Consider the following 20,354-nt stretch of genomic DNA (forward strand, 5'->3'; position numbering starts at 1 on the left):
TAATTAAATTTTGGAGGTATATTATGAACTTAATTTTGCTCCAAATTGACAATTATCTAAATGTTGACGCCACGATTTGATAGAAGTCATCCCTTCAGATCCTTTTTCAAATTCTAACTGTTCAAGATTATTGAGAAAGAAAATCAACTAAATTGGTTAACCCTTACGACTTAAGACTAAAAGGAATATTGACTTTGGCTCTGTCCTTTTCTGGTGTTTGGTTTATTGGTTTCCTTCTTGAGTCTTCCTAGGCTTTTATACATTCTTTTTCATTTTTTTTTGGATAAATTTCCAAAAAAAAGTAATAATATATATATATATTTTTTCAAAAGTATGGTCCGTTTTGTTTCTTCATCCATTGCAATCTTAATTTATCTTCCATAAAAGTCCTTATGCTTTATGAAGGGAGAGGTGGTGTTGAGATATGTATCAAATTCCTTTCTCCGTTAGTTAGGTTTTTATTTTTGAGTTAGGATTTTGTTGTATGAAAATTGTTCGCTAGAAAGAACTCCAAAGACTTGGATGTTAGGACTCTACAAATATCAAAACTAATGATTTGGTCTTATGGTAACCAAAATTGAGAGTTGGGTATGTTAAAGTTTCGCTTTTCTTTTTTACATTTTAAATATATCATTTAAATTTAAATGTTTTTGCGTTTTGTGAGAATCAAACTCAGGACGTGTAAGAATATGATTCGAACTTTATAAATAGTGTCAAACCTTGTTGACACATGATGATAGGTAAACAACTAAATTAGGAGGTTTGTGGCAAAGAAAATGGGATAAACTAGCTACAAATAAAAGGCCATCACGGCAGAGTAAAATGGATTGCCTGATGATATCATATTTGGACACAAATAGAAATCGGCAATGCTATACAAGCGGAAAGTTTAAACTAATTAGACAATGCGCTAAATTGATAGTCAACGAAATTTAAATCTTTTCTAATAAAGTTATTCTCTCACGTGCATCGAATGGTTAGGATCAACCTAGCAAGGTGAAATTCACTGTTTAGTAAATCCTATCCATCCTAAAGCAGCAAAAAATACTCGCGTTTCATGTGCAAGAGAACGATTGGCATTAACTCAACAAGTGAGACCCACACCCATTACTGGGTAGATCCCAACCGTTTGAGTGCAACATGAAGTACTTATCCTTCATGTGTAGGAGATGGTTGGGATCAACCCAGCAACAGGTGAGACTCGCTGCTGAGTCGATTCTAACCATTCCAGCGTACCACAAAATACTAGTAGAGAGGATTTTCACTGAATGATCAAATCCAAATCGATTTATCGGTAGGTTTTTCACTTCGTAAAGAATTTTCTAATAGGAAGAGTTTAGTGATTAATTAAATTGAATTTCCATTATTCACTAAAACTAAGATATGCTCTAAAAAAAGGATTTGTCATAACCACGATACTGATGCTAAGAAGTTAGAGCTTGGGGATTACCATAATTCGCAGTGCTCGGACCATGATGATGGTGTCCTGGCCGTACACTGGCACCTTCAAATATTATATGAGAGAGAGAGAGAGAGAATCAAAGCCACCAAAAAATTAAATCTTCTGACGGGAAGGATCTGGCACACCAATAGTATCATGCATTGAAATGTATTGTTTTGTAACACAGCAAGTCATTAATTATTTCATGAAATTCATAAGTTGTCGGAAGAAATCTGAAGAAAAACAGTGTATTCACCTTTCTTAACAGTGAGACCAGATATATATATATATGTATGTATAGATATATATATAGCCAGAATTGCATGAAATGCATTAATTAATTAACATTGGAAAAATTCCAATATCAGCAGCAGAGGCCAGTTGTCCCCCCTGCTGTTGCTGCTGCTGCTGCTGCTGTTGCTGCCTCTTTTTCTTCTCCTCCTCCTTCCCAAGTTTATTATTGTTCATCTCTAACACTGACATTGTTAAATAGAGGATGATGGTGGTTGAACTTACCAGTGTGCTTTTATTGATTTCATGAGATATATATTATGGTGGTGGTTAGGGTTGCTTCGCTTTTAATTTTTCCATCTTACACGAATAAATGCGATGAATCGAATTGAATTTGTGTGCAAATCTAGAGGCATTATTCAAGGTGTAGAAAAGTTTGAACCATGGTAAAAAAGTCTATATCCAGTTTCATCCTTCAAAACCATATCACATCCTGAATTTGATGAAATAGGATCGATTGAAACGGTACGTTTGTAAATAATGTATCACATCCGACGGACAAAAGAAAAATGTAGTCGTTTCTTCAATAACTTCTTACCTGTACAACATGTCAACACTTCACCACATATTTAGTGACTTTAGTCTGGTCCAGTAATTAATGTTCAGTAGTTGCTTGAGGCACTTAAACTACCACCACCGTGGACCCCGCAAGTATATCTCCAAATCCCATTTTCTAACATCCCTTTGGACTCAATCAAAATCCTTTCATGCTAAACAGTAAACTTGTCCCTCCAGTTGGTGATATACATTACCAAAATATTGTGCAAGGTACATCATTAATTAGACGGGATTAGATACTGTTTCGCAGGAGATGATTTGAGTCCCTTTGTACCTTCAGCTCCAACTACAAGCATTTTGTGAGATAACTAATGCATTTCATACCAAGTTACCCAATTGATCTCTACTGCATGGGAACAGAAAAAATCATGGCACAAATATCCAGAATGCAGAAATTTTAACGAAGTAATATATATTAATCTGTCCTTAAAATCCTATACCACTACTTTTGAAGTAGATACCTCATTGCCATTTGCAAAACCAGTAAAGAAGATATTCAACATTAAAAATGTTTGTCCAAGAAGGGTAATGGAAATGGAAAATTATACGGTACATCAAAATCACTAAAAGAAACATTACATTTCAAAGCCTGGATTCTGGTCCCCAAAAAAAATCAAAATATTGAAAAATTGAAAAAAAATAATAATGGAAAAGGCCGATGATTCGATGAAGGTCATGTGACTGGAGCTGGGAAATAGCTGGTGCTTTCCGAAACAGTTGGCTTTCATATATACACCCATCAGCTAAGGATGCCTCAGACTCGGTGCTTGCATGCAGGAACTATTATTGCTAATGTATCCTCCCTGCAAAACACAAACAATGGCAGGAAATATTGCAAGAACCACTCATCAACTTACACGCGGACTATTTGTTCCAACACTTCTCACTCCTAAATAACGATTTCATAAAATATTTTGAAGGATCCTATAAACTACAGAAATTCCTATTACCAGCAGTAAAAACGAAAAGCCTATAAAGGATCTAGGATCCCTCCACATAGCTTGATCACAAAGAGGAGGAGAATGATAAGGAATATTTGTAACCTTTTTGCTGAAGAAAATGTGCAATGGTACAACTATACATGTACATGATTCTGGCATGACGCCAAGGCACCACCAGCTCCAACACTACATAAAATTAAAAGTATACCACTAATATAAAAAACAACTCAAAAATTCATTGAGGACCTAGAAAAAGCTGATCTAATTAGGCTAACTTCGCATGCGTTTCCGTTGACTACCCTCTTCAGTATATCCCTGCATATGACAACAGGAAAAAGAATAAAAAAAACTTGTACTAGCAAATCTTGTAGTTGCGAGCATACACACTAAATGCGTTCAAATATATGATATATGTGGTATGATGACAGCAGTCGCAAAGATTCAAATAGAAAACGCAAAGATTTAAACCACCACAGAATCGACATATACATCTTATGACAAAAATTGAGGCAAATGAATTGGACATCTACAGTTTCAAATACTGAAAGCATATATAGATACTATTCACCACTACCACATAATATAGAAGTTACAGTAAGACTAGTTGTTATAAAATGACTTCAATAACTTAAACATAGTTGGTGAAATGGCGTGTAATAGAAATGATAGAGACAATTCATCAGCCGACCCACTCATATGTGACAAAAGGCAAGGATGATGATGACGACGACCAGCACCACACATTACACGACAAAAATATATATATATATAGGGCAAATGAATTAGACACCTTCGATGGTTGGATATAGACATAAATAGATAGGTACCCCTCACGCTTCTAAAAGAAAACATCAGGCACATCATTTTTTGTTGCTTCAACTATGAAAACCATCCTCCACTACAGTGCCATCACTTAAAATGGAAACACGTCTCAAACGGAATCCATATAAATTTAAAGCAATATGTCCTAAACCATGATGATGATGATGACGATAGCGATGATGAAGATGACGACGAGTACTACATAATATGACAAAAAAAATAGGGCGAATGAATAAGACACCTTCGATGGTTAGATACTGACATAAATAGATAGGTACCCCTCATGCTCCTAAAAGAAAACATCAGGCACATCATTTTTTGTTGCTTCAACTACAAAAACCATCCTCCACTACAGTGCCAAATATGTCTCCAATGGCATACCATATAAATTTAAAGCAATATGTCCTAAACCATGTAGAGTCAGGTCCATCCTCGTTCAAATTCAAAACTATCATCCTCTATCAACATGAGACAAGAACAGAAAGCATTTTGCCCAACCACGCATGCCATAAGCTGGAAAAATAATAAAATAAAATAAATAAATAAATAAAGAGCTCCCCATCCCCTTCTTCTTTTTTCCTCGCTTTCTTGCAAGGCATTCAATCAGTCGGCAGAGAAAGAAAAAGAAAAGAAGGATAATGAGATGTCGCTAAGTGGGTATATTCATTCAAGACTTACTGAATCTAATCATGCCAAACCATGTAGGTATTTAAGAAATTAAGCATAGAACTCGTTGTTTCAGCATATGCATCACACATACAGAAGTGCACACATAGACAACCGTGTACGTGTTAAGACATTTTGTGTTTCTCCAGTGATGATAAAGCTCAAGGATACATATCTTATAATCATTCAAAATCGGACAAGATATATCTAAAGAATATGGATAGGTAAAAGGAGAACAGATGCATACCCCTTCATCGCGCCCAAAACCTTCAGGGGAAACCGCACTAGACTCGGACCTGCATTTGGCATGCACTATAGGACCTAACTGAGACCTATCCATGCCTGTCATTGACCCATCGGGGGCATTCATGTAGACAGCCCCCTTGTACATCCATTCCTCAGTCTCATCACTATAAAAATCATCAAAACGCTCTCCGCATAGCGCACAAACGTTCTGTTCCTCATCGGCAGGAACAGCCAATTCTTCATCATCCTTTTTTTCCTCAACATTCTCAGTGGGTAAAAACACAGGAATAGCATCAGTCCCTAATGCCTCCGCACCACTAAGCCACAGGTCAATACTTGGAAACCACTTACGAGAAGGCTTCTGCTTACGGTTCTTGGACATCCGGTTCTTCGTCACATGCCAATCCATATGACTGCTGTGCTCGTCTTGGCTTCTGAACCGAAGCCCACAAGTTTTGCATTGCCTTGGGAGATCAGCATATAAAGCAGTTACTACAGACTCATGGCGCACCTTGAGAAGTTCAAGATCAAATTCAAGTCCCACAGAATCCTAAACATTGAGACACTTAATTCAGATACAATCATTCCTTGCATCAAGAAATCAACTCTTTAGAAAGTTGTAGCGTATGGAGGAATATTATCTAAATGCGTACCTGCACAGGAGCTTCCTTTGTCAATGAAATCAATCCTTGAGCCACGAGAGAATTAAACAAACCCGAAAATGCATTCCCAGCAGGAGGGTTAGGAACAATAAGACCTGGATTTTGTAGGATGGGTTGTATCATTTGTGATGAGGCAGGAGGGGGACCTGGAGGAAGAGGTGGCAAGGGTCCTTGCAAATGCATGGAGCTTTTTGGGATATTAAGGATTGGCATGGACGGATGAACGGCAGGAATTGGATTCAATAAGAAAGCATTTACAGCAGAACCATGCCCTTGCGTTGTGTATCCATGATTCACAGGAGGAACCATTAAAGATGATGGCATTGAAACTCCAGCAGCCTGACCCAAATTTTGCTTAACCTCCTGAGATACACGAAAGTGAGGTTGTAAAGGAATAACTTGCAGTGGGTTTTTCATATTCAAAGGGATTGGTCCAGCCTGATCACTAGGAAACTGAGGCAACTGTCCTGAGCTCATCACCTTGTTTTCAATATTATCCAAGTGCTGCTCAGGAAAGAATGTCTTGTTTATACTTTGATTCATAAATGCATTGTTGGAATTCATCAAATCAAACTGATTTCTTAACTGTTTCTGCGGTGGAAGATTATTTAACAAAGGGGGTGGGTGAGATTTTTCCAAATTTACTGGAGGCCATGCCCTCTTTGAGGCTGGTACAGCAGCTGGCCTAGCCCCTGGGTTCAACAAGTCGAGGCCTGATGAACCAATTCTTGACCCCATAGTTAAGGAACCATGCACTTGCCCACTGGCATCTGGAAAACTGTCAATTAAAGGCTTTTGCTCACCAGCTGATGAAGCAATTCCACCCGGAAACGGCATTTGGAAATTCCTTCCACTGCCTTTTGTATTAAGCTGGTGTTGCGAAGAGTAAGGGAGATTCCCAGGAAAATTCCAGGCTTCTTGAGGATAATGAGAACCCAGCATTTGTGTAGTTCCATTGTGGAATCCAGCAATCTTACTGGTCGATCCACGGCCAGACTGCATGTAAATTTTCAAAATTTAAGGACAAAGTAAGAACATGGAAATTCATTTTCTGTATCATAAACAAACAGTTCTTACTTTTCAACATTTAAAATTAGTAAATTTTCAAAATGCAAGGACAAAGTAAGAAACTTGGAAATTTATTTTCTGTAATCATAAACAAACAGTTCTTACTTTTCAACATTTAAAAAACAAACACCTTTAGAACATAGAAAATCAAAGAAAGAGATAATAATAGCTTGAAAATAAGGATGGGAAAATTGACCAGTCTCGAAAAAGGAGGGATATGAATAGCTGAAAAGAACCAACGTGAAGTGAAATGATCATACTAGTAATAACAATAAATAAATAACAGCATACCCAGGGAAAATAAATAAATAAATAAATAAATAACAGCAGCAACAATAATAAAATTATATAATCAATAGAAAGCTCTCAACTGGTTGCAAAAGCAGACAAATTACTTACAAACCTAATAGGATATATAGATCAAAACTATAGCATGAATAATGAAATCGTACAGTTCATGCATATCTAAATAAAAATGCTTCGCATGCAACAATATCATCAGTACTCTTCGTTTATCTAATAATAATGCCTAAAGAACAAATGCAATAGCACAGACAACTTGAGGAACCATACACCAATGGTGGGAACAGCATCTTCAAGAGCAACAGATGAGTCATCAACCACGGAAAGCTGGGCGGGGGTAGACCAACTGCTTCTCCTGAAATCAGCCTCCAAGGGTGCTGCACTACGTGCTCCAAGACCAGGTCTTGTCCTAAAGCTTCCACGAGGAGGATCAGATGATAGCAAAGTTGGGCTCATATCCTCCCAATCAAACTCCTCTTCCTCAGTATTCTGCCATGTCTTTGAAGCAACTTTACTGTCTATGCCATTTATATCCAGGTGTTCAACCTTTAGATGCTTATTGTTCAAAATTCTTTTCCCTCTATCATTTCCATAGGCATCAATTAAAGCTCTGGGACTTTGATGCTCAACTCCATTGCTATAACTGTAATAAGCAGAAGTTTCAAATCGCTGTTCAGTATCATCAGACCAATGATTTCTCTGCCAGTCACTCATATCCTCGTCTCTGCCCGTAACTCTTCCAGTTCCATTTTCAAGACCAGAATGAGACACTGAACTTCTCTCAGTGATCCTTCTGGGAGAACTATCCACTGCAAACTCTTCAATTGAAGTTGATAATGTCCTAGGGTGCCCAATTCTGAAAGGAGATGAGGACCTTGCTAGCCTACTAGCAGCTGAGGTTGAAGGCAGCTTTTCAGCACCAAGGGCAAAAGATGTACGACCTGAACGACCACTTGAGCTCAATCTTTGGCCTCCAACCAATGAGGATATGACCTCTGTATTATCATAACCGGATCCGTCATATCCAATGGCAAGATTCTGTCCACTGACATTTGATGGTGAAGAGGTTCCTTTTCCATGTTGAATGTTCTGCAAGGGTTACAGAAAAATGCTATACCTCAATAACCATGTTACAAACATCTATACAAACAGGTGCACTCACGAAATGTTAAAGATTGCAAATAAGAAGTAAATTCAGAAGGTCCACTTATAAATAATATGATGGTAAATCACTTGAAAGGAAACAGGTACAGCGTAAAACAAGCAAAACAAAATGATTTCATATAAAAGTGAAAGCAATAGCAATTTTTTTAGTTTTCACAGGCATGTAACAATAATATAAGAAAATTAAAATCCAATTTGCAAATTTAAATGAAGCAATCACAGTTCTTATACCGCATCAATCAGATCTTCATTTAACAACTTAAGGATTACAGTTAACACATAATGAACATCGCGGCAAAACAAAACACCAACCCAGATATGAGCACATGTATACTAGTCCATGGTACACTTTCCCTACAATATTCATTCTACATTGAAAATGTTGGTCAATACATGATGGAAAATATTATTTCAAGTCTTAAATTCGTGGACATAATCACAATTCCACACAAGAAAGCTACACTCAACATTACAGCTGTGACAGGAGAGAGAACCAGAGATTACAATCATTTTGAATTTATTGCCAAAATGATGTTAATACACATCGTATGTTTTCCTAATTGGTCATTGCATGTCAACATAATATGCATTCTTAAACGATTCATCCCTCCCTCCCTCAAGTAGTTGGGACCAATGCAAGTTAAGAGAGAATCTATGTCAAAAGGTTGGTCATTGCATATCAACATAATATGTTTTCTTATAAAATTCCCCCCAATCACTTTCCTTCTTTTCTCACTACGAGGAACCAAATTGGTTAAAGAAGCCTATCCAGCGTGTTTTAGATGACGGGAAAATGACCACCATTGAGGATTTCAAAGTGAAAATTTCAAAACTTAAACATTGCTAGAATTATAAAACATTTTAAGTTTCAAGCCATTTCATTACGGAGAGGAACAGAAGTATCAGCAAAGAGGCATTAAATGACCAAGAAAAATTATCAAAATGCAGAGGAAAGGTGTTTGTCCTGTCATAAGTAAAAAACCTGCCTCAGGTGACACGCTAATGGAGCGTCCATAGTTATATAAGAAAATAACCTGCCTCGTGGCAGATAAAAGATAAAGCTCTATCCTATATTCCACCCAAGCTTCAGTTCCTCTAGTTGGTTTGGATCCCTCTGCAACTACACCTATAGTAGGAACATCAAACATGCTATGGCAGCAACATCACATAATAACAGAAAAAGTTTTTGACAAACTTAAAAAAATTAAATAAAAAATAAAAAAATAAACCGAAAAAGAAAAGAAGTTAGTACACTAAAATAACAGTCATTAGCCAAGTAATTATCCCACATCCCACTCTTCCTCAACATGCGCCTCATTTACCCATGCATCAACACATACACTATTTTGAAACTCAATCTGGTTCACATATATGTTACTTATTAAACTCCAAAACACCAAATTCCAGAGCTGTAATGATTATAATCTGGACAGATCCTTCACAAAAGTTTACAATTGTTCACCGCGTTAAAATCATCCCTCTGACATCTAAATCAAACAAATTCTGGCACATTTAGTATATGTACCTGCAGTCTATAGAGAGAGGGAGGGGAGGGGAGGGGGGTGGGATGGAGGGGGAAGAGAGAGAGAGAGGGAGGGAGAGAAATTTCATTGAGAAACTTTACCACATCTGCAGTTGAAATTTCAAACTGATGTCTTGCTTCCAAGTATTTTGGATTGACATGTATGCCATGGGTTGGTCGAGGAGATTCAGAAGCCCTCAAGGAAGTCAAGCCAGAAGATTGATGATTTACTGACGGAGAAAATTGCAACTCAGCCTCAATCTTGCGAAGTACTGAAGTTGGAAACACAGCTGACCAGGTCCCAAAGAGGTGATGCATGGCAGGATGCATGCTAGGGTGAACTTGCTTGTATGCCTCACAAAAAACCTTGAAAAATAACACAAATCATGTGCGAGGGAATCATAGGATATTAGAATCTTACAAAATTAAACTAACGTGCGGGCATGTCAGTGAACATTTTCAGAGAAAATGCAAAAAAGTCAATTCACCTCAGGCAAACGGGAAGAGAAGTATCTAACATATTCCCGGCCAATATTCTTGACAATACTGTCCAAAAGATACAAAGAAGGCAGTTTTATCTCAACTGGGACCTGAAAAGGGCAAAGTTTCAGAAGCGTTCAAACTAAAATATCAGATAAATGAATAAGCAAGTCGACCCAGAATATTAGACATTAAAAATATAGTTCTACCAAGCATCAGGGTACAGAAATGAAAGACGAGCTCAAGAAGATAACAACAGAAATGCATTTAGCTAAAACCAAAAGTCAGGAATAAAAAGAAAAAGAGAATATCAGTATGTGCATAAAAAAAACTTCTGAACAAACCCAATGATGTTGCAACACAAAAAGTTTCCAAAAGAAACATTGCCTTGGAACTGAATAAAACAATCATTTACTTTATGAATCAGTAATGTTTTCAGCAGAAGTACCAACAATCAAAACAAGTGGCACAGGTAGAAAATATCTATGTATACCTAAGTCATCTATCTAACGCATGAAGCCTGAATATATCCCAGCACAAAGATCCATAAAGTATAAATAATTCGCTTTTGCAATGCGAAAAAGGGAACACAAAAGGAATCAATTATTCAGGATAAAGAAAAAAAAAATCAATATTGTTATTGAAATAACCATAAAAATGAGATATATAATAAACAAAAATGAAAATTGAATATCCAAACTCACTAGAAGTTGGAATAAAGTAATGCCTGCAGCACTGTTCCCCTAGGTATTTTGCATGGCTAGACTTCCGAGGTCAATAAACCAACACAAATAATGAGAACGGCCAGGCCCAAATCCAAAAGAAGAAAGAAGGCAATCATCAACTAATATTGTACTTCACATTTGTATTCCACAAAATGAAGATGCCAGATAGAGACTCCGAGTTGTGATTACAAGTTACAGATATAAAAGCATAAGGGGATAAAGAATAGCTATATAGTTAAGTTTGGGTAATGAGCACTTTGGTTTTAAAAAATTGGGTTACAGAGTTGTTTAAGTAACATATATTTCAGAATGTGCTACCTGTCTATCCTTCTAATACTTCCCACATTAGTTGAACAGCTTGACAAACATCTCAAGAACTCAACGAGATGATCACATTGTTTCCCTACAGCTTTGACAAATATCCAAAGATGTCAAGACAGACACTTGGACACCACAGAGAGAGAGAGAGAGAGAGAGAGTGGGAGTGATGGGAGGTTTGGGTGAGTTCAAATCTGAAAGTCAGTTAAGACAGAACTTTCTGTATGAGAGGTTGGCGTGTTGGACAAATGACTCCCATTCGGTAGTTACACATAGGAGTAATTTTGGTAATTTAAATATATCACTAAAAACTAAGACACCAAGAGATGAGAGAACAATATTTCAGGTCAGTCATGCCAGCAATCTTTAACAGCGTCAAAGGACCTGTTGCATAAATTTGATCAAAGAACGTAAAATTGGCAACTCTCATGTCATGCAAACCATGCACATTACAAATCCACCAAATTTAGCCATTTCTTAACAGGGTTTCCTGCTCTAAAACTCCTAAATGTAGAGACTCCCCAGTTTAAATATATGTACATATATATATACATATATATGAGAATTCCAACAGCATAATTTGAATCTGTTCCTTCACTAACAAAGACAATCATCCTCGCATATAACACAAAAACCTGTCTTGTATACACAGTTTTTAAAGGCCACAAAATGTTTAACAACTCGATGATTTCCCAAAGTAAAGCTCAAGGCAATACTTCAAGAGAGGATCAAACCATAAAAGGTTTATACAACAAGAAACTGTTCCATCGCTAACAAATATAATCGACCTCGCACCATTTGCAATTCCTAAACAATAAAAAACACAGGTCATCCTGTATACATTTTTTTGAAAGGCCAAAGAGCTTAAGACAACAATGATTTCCCAAGGAAAATCTCAAAGATACACTTCAAGACAGAATCAAAACACAAAAAGTTTCTCTCCAGCAAGTTACCTGTAAGGCAAACACCTCATAACTTGAGGCTCCACTTTTTGTTGAGATATCACCTTCCAAATAGGGAGGTTCTCAAAAATATTATATAAAAAATAATTACCAACTTGCAGCTTGTTTGGAATGGAAGACAGACCTGCTGCAAGTATTACTACCTCTTGTTTAGCTCTTCACGTTAGGCTGCCTTCCCTTTCCAATTGGCAGCTTAGAGGTCTTTATGTGGTTCCTATTTGTCATAACAGTTTGGTAAATTCCAATTCCAGAGATCCCATTTTCTTCAGCTGTAAGCTTGCACATCATGGTTTTGGTTGGTGGACTTTTTTTGTTCGGAAATTTTGGTTGTTGGACTTATTTCACTGGAATAGGAGCAATGTGAATTCTTTTGATCAAATAGTGAATTGATTCATCTTGCATTCCATTTCTAAAGCAAGTTGCAGTAGAAGAATAATATTGATTTTCACCTACACCATGTGGCAGCTTTGGTGGGCTTGAAATCAGAATTATGATGAAGGAAAGTCAATTTTTTTTTTTTTTTTTTTTTGATAAGTGAAGGAAAGTCAATTAATTCCTCTCGAATTGCTAGACAAGTTCTGTGGAATGTGGTGGACACTACTGGTGAGCATTTGCAAGATTTGGTGGAGCTGCTCTTCCTCTGAGTGTCTTTAGAAGCTGTTTGAGCTTGTTTGTCTTGGTTGGCTCCTAATTTTTTGATGTTCCTTTTTTTGTTTTTTTCCCCCTTTTGTTGGATTCTTTTCTTTGTTATTTCACCTACCTAAATGTTTGGAAATGGTGGTTTTTAGATGTTTGTCTTGTTTCTGAAAGGTGTCTCTGTTTTTGTTTGTATTGTGTGGCTTTTGTGGTTAATAAAAAGCTGATTCAGGAAAGAAAAGAAAAAGTACTAATTACAAACGTTCTTAGGTTAAAGGTTAGAGAACCACATGTCTTGCTGATGAATGTAACTCCACTGTATAATTTCATACCTATTAAATTTGAAATCTTTTTGGCATGAATGTGTTAAATTATGGAGGGAAAAATATTTTGTACTCAGCCCAGAAACTTCAGGAAAAAATCACACTGGTCAATTGTTTCCAAAAAAAAAAAAAAAATTGTTTTAATACAAAAGCTTCGCTCTTGCCCCCATTGTCCTGTAAGACTACTGTCATGGACAATACCCCAGCCACAAACTTGCGGCACCTAGGCCTACCTGAGAAGACCTATATCAGCATTTCCCCACTAACTGCTTGTCGTAATTGCTCGATCACTTCCTACCACACTGATCCCTTGCCCTTAAGCTAGCTCACTACACATAGCACACCAGTTTATGGCAAGAGACGATTTACCACAATATAAAGGCTTTTATAGATTTGGGGCAAAAAAATCCTATGATAGGGTCCCTAAAGATGTAATATGGCACAATTCAGATTTTGCCAAAGATATCTACTACAGATGCCATTTACTTAGGCAATTGATAGAAGAATGTAGAAGTAAACAAACTGATCTGCACGGTTTTCATAGACTTAGAGAAGGCATGCGGTAGAGTTACAAGGGAGATAATTTGGTCAGCTTTACATAGAAAATGAGTCCCTTTAAATCATGTAAATATTATTCAAGATACTTATGAATACACACACACACACACACACACACATATATATAATTATGGATACAAATTTTAAAGTTTGCGCCGAATATGGAAAAACTATATAAAAGTGGAACTACACCAAGGATACTTCTATGGTGCATGTCGTTTGCTGGTGATGTGGTGTTGTTGGATACTTATAGGGAAGGCTTGGAAGCAAAATTAGAAACTCGGAGAAATGCATTAAAAACAAAAGGACTACAAATTAGTTACAGTAGGACTGAAACAGAATATCTGGAATGTAAATTTAATTGAGATTTGGAAAGTAATAATATAACAATGGTAATCCAAGACCATAAGGGAAATCGAAAAAATCATCTTTTTTTATACTTAAGATCAGTAATACAACAACATTGGACAATAGATGATGATATTACTGGTAAAATTCGAGTAGGATGAACCAAATGGAGACAAGCTAATGATACCTATTTGATAAAAAATACCAAACATGTTTTAAAAAAAAAAAAAATGTAAAATGGTCATTAGGCAAGGCTGGCAAGCTATCTTATACGAGGCAGAGTGTGAAGCGTTAAAAAAGAAACGAGAGTACATTCATGTAGCAGAAATGAGGATATTGAGGTGGAAGAAAGGAGTGACTAGAAAAGAAAGATTTACTAATATAAGTGTGAGGAAGAGATTTGGAATAGTGCATATTAATGACAACATAAGAGAAAATTGACTTAGGTGGTATGGAAACATAGGACGTAGACTAGTTGATTTACTCCTTATAAAAGAAAGATTAGTTTCCATAAAAGGTAAGAGATGGGAGGCCGATCAAAACTAACACATGATAAAGTAATTAAAAATAATTTCAACTACTTAAATATTAAAGGTGCCACAGTGGAATGGAAAAATGGCTTCAACAACTTAAATATTAAAGGTGACACAGTGGAATGGAAAAATAGACTTCATATGGCCGATCCCATTCATGTGGAAAAGGGGCAAGGAAGATGATATTATAAATAATGGAGTTGTAAATATAATAAGAACCAATCACACTTCCAATTATTATAAAGTTACAGTAAGAATAACTTGCCTTGATCATAGATGAGTTAATAAAACACACAAGATGGGGTTCAAAAGTTTATGCAACTCACTTATTATATTATTCTAATTGATAAAACTAAAGGGATAAGTGCTAAATTAGAGTTTAAAGAGAAACTCTATAATCAAGAAGTGTTTAAGATAAATAGGAATTCAAATAAATATAATGTTTTAGCAAAATACAGAGTACAAGTGATGATGTGAAAATCAAAGGAGATGAGATACTAAAAAGCAAACAGTTAAAAATGAGAGAAAATCGACTAGATTGTTCGTTCATGTGATCAATAATTGTACTAATAATTGGGAGTTGGACGATGTTTCTAGCCTGCTGGATCTTTTGTATAGACCGGAGGTGGATGGTAGAGGTTCTAATTCTTTATTTTGGGTGCCCTCTCCTCAGGGAAGGTTTGAGGTCCGTTCCCTATTCCTCTGCCTTTCCGGCTTTCATGGTTCTATCTTCCCATGGAAGATGGTTTGGCACTCGAAGGCTCCTCTTCGAGTGGCATTTTTTGTTTGGTCCGTTGTATGGGGAAATATTTTGACCATGGACAATCTAAGAAAGAGAAGACAAATTACAGTCAATTGGTGTTGTCTGTGCAAACAAGATGGAGAGCCTGTGGATCACCTTCTTTTGCATTGCCCCGTGGCTCAAGACTGTTGGAGTCTTATTTTAGGTTTGTTCGGCATCCAATGGGTTATGCCTCGGTAATAAAGGGATTTGATTGACACTTGGATAGGTTTTAGTGTGTCCGTGATTTTGGAGGGCGACCCCCCCTTGCAAATGGTGCACTTGGAAGGAATGGAATAGAAGAGCTTTTGATGGGGAGGAATCTTCCATTGGGACCTTGAAATTTATTACTCCATATTAATTAGTTCTCTTTTTAGTTGGGTGATGAGGAGAAATTGTAAATCTATAGAGGAAATTGTTAATTTTTTGGGTTCTTTGGGTCCTTAGGACCTCTTACTTGGCTTCGGCCCTTGTGTAGCCTTCGGGATGCATTTCCCGTTTGAAAGCTCCCTTATATATTCTTACTTATCAAAAAAAATAATAATTGCACCAATAAGAAAAGGTGACAGTCCACGCTGAGGGATGGCTCATAGAAAGGGAAGACCAAAATTAGCATGGTTGAGATAGTGAAAAAAATATAATAGATTGTATTTAATTGAAAATATGACTCTTGTAGCCCAATCCAAATAGTTCAATAAGATTTCTTTGAGTTGAGTTGAGTAGAGTACTTCAACTTCAGTCACAACTTTAATGGAAGATAAATTACAACTTAGAAGCACTTTAAATCCAAATATATATATGTACATAATTATACGCATCTATAAAAATATAATTATATATAAAGAAGCAGAGCTCACCAATGATTTGATTTGGTAACCTTTTGATTCAGTGCTACTTGGAAGATATGGAATTAAAAGGAAAATTGCTTACTATATACTATTAGCGAATTTTAAATTAAATCTTAGGGTTGTTCATGTGAGTGGGAGGGTTGATGAGCTTACGTATAGTCTGGTATGACTGCATTATGCAATCCGTTAACTTACACAATCTAACACTTTGCCCATTCCATATCCTCCACCATAGGCGACATCGACGACTCAAATCTTCCATAACCTCCCCCAATCTTCAAGAGAGATAGAATAGGAAGAGATTGTGAGGAGTTATAGGAGTAGGGAGGTACGACGATCTTTCCTAGTGAAAGGTGGATGTAGGCAGAGAAAAAAACAAGACATAGCAAGCAGCAGCAGCAGCAAGACAACAAGGCTTCGAAGGGCAAAGGCTACAGCAATTACATGATGACAATGCTTTCATGACAGCAATGGTTTCATCCTTTCTGATTATGCTTTTCCAGTAACTGGTGACTGATTAGAGTTCAGTAAACCATGCCAAATTAAAAGTAAAATTTTGCAATTATAATTTTTGCAATCCAATTTTTTGAGTCAAACAATCTAAACATACTTCTTAGTAGCAATTAAATTCTTTTTTTGACAAGTTAGTAGCAATTGAATTCTTTCGTCATTTTAAGTATTCAAACTTTTTAACTAAAAAGAGAGAATGCTATTTTATTGCCTTTCTTATGTTTTTTTCTAATTGTTGAGGCAAAATTTTAAAGTGTAATGTTTTTACACAAGATTTTTTAATTCAATTTAAATTAAATCAATTATCATTGTAAGTTCATAATGTAATACGCATGAACTGATTACCAAAACTTAAAAAGAGATATTTTTCATCTCAACCACTAAATCACAAATTAACTACTGCAACATGCCTACTTAATAATAGTAATAATAACAGAGGGTGGGTTTTTGGTTGGCTTGAGGTGCCCAAGCCCAACCAGAATTGAACTCAAGTTGAAATTTTTGAACTCAAGCCAAACACAAACAATAAAAATAACTACCCAACCCCACCAAATTTAAGGTTGGGTTCAGCCCTAGTTAGGGACGGACTCAGAAAATTGTGTGAGGGGGGCAAAAGTGGGATTTTTTTGTAATTGCAAGGGGGTCAACATTAAAATTTCATAGGTATATAATTCAAAAAAGGAAAAACTACTAGTATATAATACTTTAAAAAGAAAAAAAATCAGTGGGGGCATTTGCCTCCACTGACTCTACATTAGGTCCGTGCCTGGCCCTAGTTATAATCTTCTTAATCCAATGGTCTAGAATGGGATTTTTAAACATTTCCACCTTCTTAAGTTAAACAATTTACCCTCTCGAGAAATTCTTAAACATTTACATACATTTCAAGACTTCACATTAATCCTGAATACTCTATTATATTCTACACACATGACAGTTGACACAAAGATTTACCGCGTAGCATGCCATGCAATCATGCAAGTCTAGTAAGCCCTTAAGTGGCACTTACGTAATACAAGTGTCTTCAAATATCTATAATATTTTTTTTATATAAGTTCAAATATGTATAATTTATACACACATTAAAAGACACTACACTACTCTGAAATATTCTACCATATCACAACCACATAAACCTTTCATCCAACATGTCATGAAATCATGCAATTCTTCCAACAACGTGCGGTGCCAGCATGGCAAAACTTCTACTACATAGAATAGAAGATAATACCCATCCCACATGTTTCCAATGACATCTCCACCACACCTTAGGTTCTCCATTCATCTCCTTCCACCTGACAGGATAAAAAAAGCACATAATTCATCTATATGTGGGTCACCTCTGTACCATCACTATGATGTTTGCTTGCCTCTTACATTGAATCCCAATGTCTTGTAACCCTTGCATTGTAGCATTGCTCAACCGCCCAGACCTACCAGAATCCTTTATGAATTCAATCTTAATGGACTACCTCTTGATGCCTACAAGGTGTACCTCTCTTCAAAGGCCAAGGTCTTCCATAGACCCAGCTTAGCTCCCGAGGATTCCCCCACATAATCCCCAGCATCTCACACAAGCTCCTCCGTATCATTTGATTCCACCTCGAGCTTGGCACTTTCCTTAGTCATGCCAACAATGACAATCACTCAGACCTCCTCAGTCCTCGCCTAGAAAAGTCTCATCCTCCCTGCCTTCCACTCTCCCAACAACGGCACTTGCATCCACCACATACATCATCAAATGGTTCTTCATTGAATCTATGTGAATGTTTGTCCTTTGGTATCACAAGGCTCATCCCAACAAGAATCATCTTCCACTTCATTGCTCAAGTCATCACTGTCATCCACACACCCATTGACAAACTCCTACACCATATTCGAAGGGCTTTCCTCTCAGCATTAGTTGGACAATCTCTCATCATGCATTTGCCCCTAACCAAGGGTGCTGAAGATGCTAAGTGAAACACCAAGGCATGCGGTTTCCATTGCACTGATGCACCAAAGTTTTAACTAAGCGTTCTCCAACTATATAGCCCTCTTAGGATAATAGCTCGACTTGCGTTTGCCATTACATGGACAGATGCCTCCAACAAGAAGCACGCCAAGATATCCTCCAAGTCCTTGTATCTCTCCCTCCACCAAGACATAGAGCGCTCTCGAGCCTGACAACCTTGTAATTGTGCCTTCTAATCTAAATGATCCCCTTGAGTCCCATCTTGCCTAGCCCTAGCAGTCCCTCCTATTCCTAGTGCATCCTGCAATCAGTTAACAGTGCAACTCTCATAGCAGTTGCCCAGAGGATGGTCCCTCCCATGGTAGTCCACAACACCTCTTCTTGAACAACTCTTTTCGCTGTGTAAAACCCAAGGTGTAGTCTCCATTAATACCAAATGTCATGAACAACCACTTACCCTAGCCACACCCATGTGGCACCTAGGTGTTCTAACCTGCCCCCGTAATAACTAGGTAACACGCCTTGTAGCAATCCTCAGCGGATTGTTGCTGGCAAAAGACTTATATTGCCACAAGATATTCTTACAACTTATAGTATTTTTTGTTTTTTTTGGTAAGTAACCTTGAGTGCATGCATATGAAAACTTTCCCCATTAATGGAGATCCAGTTCCACAACATCTAGAACTTTCCAGAGACTAGCATACATATTAACATATTTTAGTGCACTCCACATTAGAAAAATAAGACAAACACAATTGCAAACCCAACATAAAACTGAGTACAGGGAAGTACAACACTTTTCAAATTCATTGATTACACAAATTCATATAATTGATTAACAAAACCCTTAAGTGAACTAATACCTCAATAATCCGGGCACAAATTACATCGGCAATACCCTCGCCGTGCTCTCTCTGCTCGCCAGCAATTATAGTGAGATCGGTAATGATTGGCTTCGAATTGAAACTGAGTTCGTTCAGAACGAGTTCGTAAAGGCGCACAATTTCTTCGGGTCGCCGCAGTAGATCGCCGGAAACCCTCAATTCGTCTTCTCTCTTCTTCAACATAATCCTGAATCGATCGAGAATCGTCGTCGACGGAGGCTTTTGGACTGCAATGTCATTTGGCATGGATTTATTGCTGTTGTTACAGTTGGCGAACCCGATATTTCTAGGGTTTTCTCTTGCTGATGCGAACCTCTCTTCGTCCATGCCGGTTTTGCGTTCTACAGTCCCATAGTGAGTCTGTTTTTTAGGGTTAGGGTTTTATGGATAGCAATCCAATGAGCGTTATTTAGAGATTTTTAGAGAGAGAATGAGGGGGAAAGAGGAGAGAGAATGAGGGGGAAAGAGGGTGTCCAGAGAGAGAAAGATAGTTGTGGTATGGGTGTGAAATTTTGATGCTGCGGTTTCGGCTGCTACTTCTCTCGTGAGGAATTGAATTTGCAGAGACGATGGACACCCCGTTAAGGAAAACCTTCCTCCTTGAGATATGCGTTAACGCCGTTTAATCAAACGGTTCAGAATCAAATCATTCATGATAAAATACTTAAATTAATCGAACCCCCTTCTAGTTAAACGAAATTATAAAAATAATCCCATGTTTTCCAAAATTATCCTCACCTTTCTTCTTTTTAAGGCCTTTTTATTGGACACCTCAATTGTTGTAGTTTTATTAATTTGATCTCACATCTA

The 20,354-nt window shown here is 37.1% G+C and overlaps 1 protein-coding gene across 1 annotated transcript; it reads right to left on the bottom strand.

The window, feature by feature from the left end:
• Nucleotides 1-3,313: 3,313 nt before the first annotated feature.
• LOC132307981 (polyadenylation and cleavage factor homolog 4) lies at nt 3,314-20,140 on the bottom strand. The gene is made up of 7 exons (XM_059805913.1): nt 19,524-20,140; nt 10,173-10,274; nt 9,787-10,050; nt 7,269-8,087; nt 5,619-6,623; nt 4,967-5,515; nt 3,314-3,546 (listed from the first exon to the last, which is right to left on the bottom strand). The coding sequence occupies exons 1-7, from the start codon at nt 19,869-19,871 to the stop codon at nt 3,502-3,504; spliced, it is 3,132 nt and encodes a 1,043-aa protein (XP_059661896.1). The 5' UTR covers nt 19,872-20,140; the 3' UTR covers nt 3,314-3,501.
• Nucleotides 20,141-20,354: the final 214 nt, after the last annotated feature.

Source organism: Cornus florida, unplaced genomic scaffold, assembly GCF_030987335.1.
Source record: "Cornus florida cultivar Cherokee Brave unplaced genomic scaffold, ASM3098733v1 CherokeeBrave_3.0.0_Hap2_Chr01, whole genome shotgun sequence".
Classification (NCBI taxonomy): Eukaryota; Viridiplantae; Streptophyta; class Magnoliopsida; order Cornales; family Cornaceae; genus Cornus; species Cornus florida.